The following is a 9,009-nucleotide window of genomic DNA, read 5'->3' as shown; positions in this document are numbered from 1 at the left end:
ATTTTAATTTGAATATATAACCGATACACACTAAAAGTTATCAAATTTGTCAAAGCTTGCATGTTATATGGCCTATTCAATTTATTTCAGTGTTGACTTCTTTTATATTCATTTTAAATTTTGTTAAAAGATTTTGCAGTATAAATGAATGTGGTAAAATCATCAGTCCTGAAAGTTAGAGTTAGAGAGGGGGAGTTTTCAGGAGTGATATTACTGTAATGAATGACAGAATAGTACTTTGCAGCACTTCGACTTCAGCATAGTTAAAAAATTTTATCCGATTAGAAAAATCTCCACATTTTGTTTCACCACATTTACTCGTGTAACTATTCATGTAACCATCTATAAATAGGGAAAACATGGAAGAGTTTGGTGACCTAATTCATCCTTCTTTGGATCCTAAGAAATGAATGGTGTTAGGCTAAATGCTAGCATAGTGGTGCCGTGCACTAGAGCGATTGAGTACATGCACTGAGATGGGAGAAGGAAGTATCATCTAATTCGAGGAAAGAACATAGTAGAATAATGAAATATATTGGTGTTTTCTTTTAAAAGTGAAATAAGGGGAAAAAATCTGTTACATACTAGCTCTGTTGCTTGGAATAAAATACCAGTACGCATAGAAATCAAGTGAAGTTGAGTCTGCTTTATTGCCAATTCTTCGACATGTACAGAACATACACAGAGAGAATTGAAATTGCATTACTCTCAGACCCTTGGTGCATACAGGTCGGGAGGGGGTTTAGCTTCCTGACAGCCTGATGAATGAAACCGTCCTTTAGTCTGTTCCTGACCTGGAGACTCCGCAGTCCCCTCCCTGATGGCAGCAGACTGAAGAAGCTGTGTGACGGGTGTGTGGGATCACCTGCGATGCAGAGGGCTTTACAGGTGAGGGAATCGATAGGTGGAATCAAACTTTTCATTTGACAAGTATCCAATTCCTGACCTTAAAGGTGTAATAGGAGATCTGAGCACACACACAGACCAGAATACCAGACAAAATAACTACAACAGGCTACATAAACAGTACCCGATTCCAGGCCTCACACCCCCCTATTTAAATTGTATTAATTTACAGAGCTATATTGTCACACTTCACACTTTTCTCTAGCAAGTTTCGTCTCTATCTGAAGACGCTGTGCAAATCCGTGAATGAATGTTCTGAAGTGAAGTAAATTTCAACATATTTCCCCTGCTATAGAATGAAAATAAAATGAATGTAAACTGGTATGAGAATATTGCAATTTATGCACAAGTTTATAATGAATTAAAGCTGCATGCAATATAGAAAGGGCCCTTGCACCCAACACGTTATTTCCTTGGTGCTATAAATTATTCCTGAATATTGGCTTGTAGATGTTTTCAGGCCAGGACTCTTACTAAACACAAGCAGCTTTGCGGCAAATAGGACACTGCATGTTTAAAGTTAATGTAAAACAAAACATTTTGTGTTGTCAGCAGGTGGTGTTATGATTATAACTGAATATTGGTCTTTAGCTGTGTTCAGGCCAGGAATCTTATCAAACGTGTGAAATTTGGACCACATTAGATATTGTACGGCTGAGTTACAACAACTTCCTGCTTCATGGCATGAATAGCATTAGCACTCAGTAAGTGTTGCTTGAATGTTTCTAGCATGTTTGGCACATTATGGCATATATCACTGTGCATCTCAGCGTTAAATGTGTCACTTCCTGTTGCCAGTAGGTGGTGCTATGACTATAGCCAAATATGAGCATGTAGAAGTGTTCAGGCCAAACATGTGAAGTTTGGGGCAGATTGGAAATTGCATGCCTGAGTTGCCTGAGCAACAAAAAGCATGCTTTAGCAAATTAGCTAAGTGTTTTTAGCTATTTTTTTACATGATTCTAGCATGTTGCTAGCCTATTTACAATTGCATAACAGTGTTAAACATGACACTTTTTGTTACCAGTAGACGGTGCTATGACTATATAGGAATATGGGCATGGACATGTGTTCAGAACAAAACTCTTATAAAAAAAAGTGTTAAGTTTGGGGCAGATTGGACATTGCGAGACATTGCGAGACACGTCCCTTGACAAAAACTCAAGATCTTTGTAATTTAACATCTCAAAGGACTTATGATTACACTCACTAAATGTGAAGATTATCCAATTAAAGCTGTAGGAGGAGATTGTTGAAGTATGAAGGCTGATAATGGACAAAACTTAACAAAAATCTGAGTAAATTCAAAATGGCTTCCTGTTGTGTTTTCAACTTCGTATGTAAAGGTATGTAAAGCGTTCCTGGGGGGCGCTTTGTTTAAATTTTATAGCTGGTGCTATCGAGCCATTTTACCTGACTCAATTCTGAAACATAACAGATGTAAAATTCCACCAGTTCACCAGTGTGCAAAGTTTTGGAGCATGTTTAGCCTCTCAAAAAATGTGATTCCCTTTAAACGAGACGACGATGAAGAAAGCAATTCCAAGAGTGTCCTCGCACCATTGGTGTTTGGACACTATTGAGCTGAAAGCTAGAGCTGATGGAACACAACATAATTCCTTGAAGGGCCTCGGTCTAAGTGTCTTTTGAAATGTCTATACTGAGGTCTTTCTCCCAGGATGTCTTCAAATGTTGGATAGGAGGAACTCTTAAAGTGTTCAAGAAATCTAGAAACAATACCCTTAAAATTGAGTTCAGATTTCATACAAAGACAAAGAGGTGTAAGTTTCAAAATTGGGATATTATTTTTAATGTAATACCGTTCCTGTTCCTTCCTAAGGAAATGAGAATGGGGTAATCCAAAAAATCAGCTCCTTTTTATTTAAAAACCTCGTCACTCTAAGGAAAACTGCAATTTCTTACGAGAACCGGGTGGTGTTGGTTTAGTGGATAAGACACATGCCTTTGGTGTGAGAGACGCGGGTTCAACTGTAAGACACCAATGTGTCCCTGAGCAACACTTAACCCCTAGTTGCTCCAGAGGCGTGCGACCTCTGACATATATAGCAATTTTAAGTCGCTTTGGATAAAAGTGACAGCTAAATGAATAAATGTAAATGTAGAATGATTTTGCAAATTATGTTTCCGTTTGCTTAGAATAGAAATGTGTATGTATCTCTCTCCTGTGTAAATTCTCATGCATCTTTAGATTCCTTTTTGCTGTGAAACACTTTCCACACTGAGGGCAGGTGAAAGGTTTCTCTCCTGTGTGAACTCTCAAGTGAACCTTAAGGTTATCTTCTCTTGAGTAACTCTTTCCACAGAGATGGCACATGAAAGGCTTTTCTCCGATGTGAATTTTAACATGATCCTGAAGGTGATTTGTGTCTGTGAAGCTCCTTTCGCACTGATGACATTTAAAACCGTTCTCTCTTGTGTGAATTCTCATGTGATACTTAAGACTCTCTTTATATTTCAAACTCTTTCCACACTGAACACATATGAACGGTCTCTCTCCAGTGTGAACTCTCATGTGATATTTAATGTTTTCTTGACGAGTGAAACTCTTTCCACACTGTTTGCAGGTGTAAGGTTTCACTCCAGTATGAACTCTCATGTGATTCTTAAGAACTCCAACTCGTATGAAACTCATCCCACACAGTTTGCAGGTGTAAGGCTTCTCTCCAGTGTGAATTCTCATGTGCACCTTAAGGTTTTTTTTCTGTGTAAAATACTTTCCACACTGAATACATATGTGTGGTCTCTCTCCAGTGTGTACTGTCATGTGAGTCTTGAGATGTCCATTTTGTGTGAAACTGCTCCCACACAGTTTGCAGGTGAATGGTCTTTCTCCAGTATGATTTCTTATGTGGGTGTTAAGGTGACATTCCCGTGTAAAACTCTTTCCACACTGACAGCATATGAACCGTTTCTTTTCAATGTGAATTTTCATGTGGACTTTACGGCTTTCTTTTTGACTGAAAATCTCTCCACACTGTTTGCAGGTGAAAGGTTTCTCTCCAGTGTGAATTCTCATCTGGGAATTATGGTTTGCAGTTTTTGTTTTTTTAGCTTTTTTTGGTGTTGAATTATTTTCATTCTGTGAGCAACCAATCGATTTTTCTCCAGGTTTGAAATCATGCCGTTTCTCTTCGGTTTCATTCAGTTCTTGACTCTCCTCTTTCAGCACCATCAGGTCTGAGATGAGAAGAGACAAAAACAAGTTTAATGGCACAAAGCAACAGACATCCAATTGACAGAAGTGTTGTAAATTATAAAAATGTATAATAATCAACTGATTACAAAAATGAATTGCACATTTACAGTAATCACACATTTTTGTAATATACTTATATTGTTATAATTTCACATTAAAATCTCAAACTAATGCAAAAATAAAGATTGTGTATTTAAAATATATGGTTTAATGGCATCTTTTTACCAAGTAGCCAATTACTAATGAAGGCCAGTGTTGTTGATACAAATACACTTATTGGTGTCTTTATTAAACACATTTTCCCCTCAAATGTAACCATTAATTATAGCCATTCAGCATTAAAGCATCATTGAAAGCCATGATTTTTTTTCTTTATTAGGCTTTTAAATATAGTAAACAATCTTCACATAAAGAATACTTTGTATAATCTATAAATTGAATATAGATAAATGTTTATTCAAGCTACAAAAGTTAATCAGTGGGCAAAACAAAGCAATGGGCGAATGCTTCATTTGCTCTCTAATTACTTACCACTACAAGCACACACAAATCAGGCAACCAAATTAACTTAATTTACACACGCAATGGTATCTACATATCTCTCACCATTTCTGCATTACATTTAAACTACATTCAGCTACCTTTGTGCCCCCAGCCCCATACCAGTTACATTTAGATTAAACCTTTGCTCTCTTTCCCCCTCCCATCTTTCCTCCGTAGTACTCCTCTCTTTCCTCACCTACCAATTTCGAATCTCTGGATGTGAATGCAGCAACTGACACTTTATTCTCTACTTTAACCTCTTGTCTAGACAATACTTGTCCTCTTTCCTCCAGGCTGCCACTTCTAAATCCTGGTTATTCGATGTTCTTTGTGAGCACCAGACCAAACTCAGGGCAGCAGAGATAAAATAGTGCAGATCAAAAGATCTGTCATACCTGAGGATGTAACCTCCTCCGCTTTCATCTTTCTCTGTTGAAGTCCATACTGCAAAATCGTAATACTTGCACAAGATAAACAGTACTCCAGACACACATAATCTCTTCAAAACATTCGATTCTCTCCTCTGTCCCCCCGATGATTTCGCCACATTCTTCACAGACAAAACCAGAATGATAGGTAGTCAGTTCTCAGCCACACACACACAGGACTTTAAACCAACCACACCCACTGCTAAACCTCCCATCTTCTCCTTCTGTCCCCTCACTGAGGCAGAAATATCAAAACTTCTCCTCTCAAATCATCAGTTCTTATTCTGCTGCATCTATCTGCTGCTTTTGATATGGTCAATCATACGATCATTCTGTCTGCCCTCTCATCACTGGGCATCACAGGGATTCCACATTGCTGGTTTGATTGATATCTTACTGATAGGTCTTTCAGGGTGGCTTGGGGAAGGGAGGTATCCAAAGCACATGAACTTTTCAATGGGGTTCCTCAGGGATCAGTTCTTGGACCCTACCTCTTCTCCGTATACACAACATTACTGGGTCTCATCATACAGCCACATGGATTCTCCTACCATTGCAATGCTGATGACACACAGCTCTCTTACATTTCAACCAGATAATCTAACAGTAGCTGCACGGATCTTGGACTGCCTGGCAGACATCTCTGCATGGATGAAAGAATAGATCACCTACAGCTCAACCTGGCAAAGACTGAGCTTCTTGTCTTCCCTGCGACTCCAAGTCTACAGTTTGATTTTTCCATTCAGCTTCTACAATTTCCCCATCAACTTTGGTTAGAAATCTTGGTGTAACCTTTGATAATCAGCTGACCTTCAAAGGCCAGATGCAAAGACTGCTCAATCTTGCAGGTTTGCATTGAGGTTTGTATTATTTTTCCATTCAGCTAGGCTCTTCTACAATTTGGGAAGTCGTGGCCTAATGGTTAGAGAGTCGGACTCCCAATCGAAAGGTTGTGAGTTCGAGTCCCGGGCCGGCAGGAACTGTGGTTGGGGGGAGTGCATGTAAAGTTCTCTCTCCACCTTCAATACCATGACTTAAGTGCCCTTGAGCAAGGCATTGAACCCCCAACTGCTCCCTGGGCGCCGCAGCATAAATGGCTGCCCACTGCTCTGGGTGTGTGTTCACAGTGTGTGTGTGTGTGTTCACTGCTCTGTGTGTGTGCACTTCAGATGGGTTAAATGCAGAGCACAAATTCTGAGTATAGGTCACCATACTTGGCTGAATTTCACTTTCACAATTTCCCCATCAACTTTGGTCAGAAATCTTGGTGTAACCTTTGATGATCAGCTGACCTTCAAAGACCACATTGCAAAGACTGCTCAATCTTGCAGGTTTGCATTGCACTGCATCAGAAAGATACAGCACTTTCTAATGGAGCATGCTGCACAACTTCTTGTCCAGGCCCTTGTCATTGTTAAACTGGATTATCGCAACGCTCTTCACAATGCATTCAAACCTCTACAAATGATTCAAAATGCAGTGGCACGACTAGTCTTCAACAAATCCAAAAGAGCCCTTATTACACCTCTCTTTATCTCCTTGCACTGGCTAAAAGTTGCGGCTTGCATCAAGTTCAAGACATTGATGCTCGCATATACAACAGCCACATTTTCAGCACCCGCCTACTTCCACTCACTATTACGAATCTATATCCCCTCCAGAAATCTGAGATCAGCTAGTGAGCGCACCTCATGGTACCATCACAGAGAGGCTCAAAATCATTTTCCAGAACATTCTCATTCACCATTCCTGGCTGGTGGAATGATCTTCCCACCCCTATCTGGAATGCTGAATCCCTGACAATTTTTAAGCGACACCTGAAAACTCATCTCTTTTGAACTTGGCTTCACTGTAAAAACAAACTAACAAAAAAAATATCTTTATTTATTATTTTTCTAGCTTGTACTTATTTGAACATTGTCTAAAACTTGGTATTACAAGCAATTCCTGTGTCTGTTTGCCTCTTTAACCCTCTGGAATCGATTCATTTTAATGACGCGTGTCTAAATGAAGATCAGCCCAGACAAAGGCTGCAGACAGCACACCTTGTTTGTTATCTTTATTTTATAAATGCACAAAGTTCTGTTGTTATTATGGCTGTATACAAAAAAGCAGACCATTTACAGATTCAATTGATGTATTGCTCCTATCTGTACGATTAAAACTGAAAGTGAAAATTAAGTTCTTTTCGGGGTTATCGGGAGAAAATGACTCAGAACGTGTATACGCGTTAATCGACTCCAGAGGATTAATTTCATGTTGAACAGGTTTGTTTTTGTAAAATAGAACTTAAACAAAAAACAATTCTCTCAAATTTTTACTTCGTACAACAAAAAGTAAAGTTAAGCTTAACTAGTTTTTTTTTTTTTTTTTTTTTTTTTTAAGTTGAAAACCCTTATTATAAAACCCCACAGAAAAATCTTGAAGGAACCTGCAGTGAATAAGATCCCCACTCTGTTATTATAAACTCAATGGTGATGTTATCTGTTCTCTAAAGCTCTTTAAATCGAGAACAAATCTAGGCAGCGTGCAGCAGTAACTACTGTAAGTTTTCTTCTACCTGGAAACAATCATGTTCTAGAACAGTGAGCGCTTTTGAGAAAATAAAAATACTAAAGTTGTTGATTATACACATTTTATGACTTATATATAAAATTGTATTTTATTTATTTTTTGATACAGTTGCATAACAGAATATAATATTTTTTGGTGGTTTAATGTTACACAAATTACATTAATTACTAACATGATATTCTTTAAAAAAAACCCATATCTGTAGATCTGTATATTTTAATAAACCAACCTGTTTGTTCCTCAGTTTCTTGATGTTCGACTCTGAATGTTTCTTCAATCTTCATGTCTTTACTCTCCTCTTTAATAAACGCCATCTTTGGATCAATCCAAGAGTTGTCTCTGTTTAGACACTTTCTTTCCTGTTTAAGAGAATAATTAACAGAAATAAAAGTTCAGTAGCTCAATTAAGGACAAAAAAAGACTAAAATAAATAAGTGTCCTTAAAATGTCCTTTATAAAAAAAAAACACACAAATAAAATTCATTTACTGATTGATAACACGTTTGTGTTTGTTTTTGAGTGTGTCAGCAAGTGGATTCGAATCAATGAATCATTTTACGATGAAATTGATTCAGTTGGCCGTTTCGAACGGCTCTCTATCACTACTTTCTGAAGAGACTGAACTCGTGAGAAGATAAACCGATTCAAATACATTGAGCAAAATGCGTTTCACTCACATAAAATAACCACGTCACTAAGGTAAGGATAAGTACAGTTCCACGTAGAATTCTCCAAATAGGTTTGACTGATTTAAACGCTTTGAAAAGATTAAAGCACTCACCTTTTATCAGCCGAGTCACAGACGCTGGAGCGCGAGGCAGCCTTATGACGTCATAAAGACACTCCAAAATAAAAGTTTTGTCTACACGCTAAAATAATAATCATTTTACATTAGAAAACAAATCTATCAAAACCAGCCATAAGTAGCACGGGTATGTTTGTAGCAATAGCCAACTATTCAATGTATGATAAAATTGATGTTTGTTCTTTCTTAATTTTCTCAATAAATGCTGATGATTGATTGATTTCACAATCTATTCCTGTTATCTTGAGACATTCACTTCTTTTGAAAATGATTAAACTTCAAAAGTTATTCTGCTCTATCTTCGGGTAAAATGTTAGTAATGCATGAAAGCTGTGTATTTAAGAAACAAAATCACATTTAACCACATTATTTAAATGCTTTACATTTACATTAATATATGTGGTCATTAAGATTGTTTTTATTTGAATATCTCTTTCCATATTGAGGGAAGGTAAAAGGTTTCTCACCAGTGTGAACCATCATGTGGCTTTTAAGGTTTCCATTATTAGGGAAACGGTTTCCACACAGTTTGCTGG

General features: G+C 37.7%; 1 protein-coding gene across 2 annotated transcripts; it reads right to left on the bottom strand.

Moving 5' to 3' along the window:
* Positions 1-631: 631 nt before the first annotated feature.
* LOC113066643 (gastrula zinc finger protein XlCGF8.2DB-like) lies at positions 632-8,494 on the bottom strand. 2 transcript variants are annotated; one of them, XM_026238582.1, is made up of 3 exons: positions 8,450-8,494; positions 7,898-8,027; positions 632-4,104 (listed from the first exon to the last, which is right to left on the bottom strand). In XM_026238582.1, the coding sequence occupies exons 2-3, from the start codon at positions 7,980-7,982 to the stop codon at positions 3,044-3,046; spliced, it is 1,146 nt and encodes a 381-aa protein (XP_026094367.1). In that variant the 5' UTR covers positions 7,983-8,027; positions 8,450-8,494; the 3' UTR covers positions 632-3,043. The 2 variants fall into 2 exon arrangements, with proteins under 2 accessions (XP_026094367.1, XP_026094375.1); XM_026238590.1 differs by lacking the exon at positions 8,450-8,494 and adding an exon at positions 8,346-8,418.
* Positions 8,495-9,009: the final 515 nt, after the last annotated feature.

This window comes from Carassius auratus, chromosome 4 (assembly GCF_003368295.1).
Source record: "Carassius auratus strain Wakin chromosome 4, ASM336829v1, whole genome shotgun sequence".
NCBI classification, from domain to species: domain Eukaryota; kingdom Metazoa; phylum Chordata; class Actinopteri; order Cypriniformes; family Cyprinidae; genus Carassius; species Carassius auratus.
Note: the sequence above shows the minus strand (reverse complement) of the source record. Positions and strands in the feature narration are given on the sequence as shown.

Coding starts and splice junctions, on each gene's coding strand:
- LOC113066643 (XM_026238582.1), bottom strand. CDS start 7,982: ATGGCGTTTATTAAAGAGGAGAGTAAAGACATGAAGATTGAAGAAACA. Junction 4,105..7,897: donor AGAAACTGAGGAACAAACAG/GTTGGTTTATTA, acceptor TTCTCATCTCAG/ACCTGATGGTGCTGAAAGAG.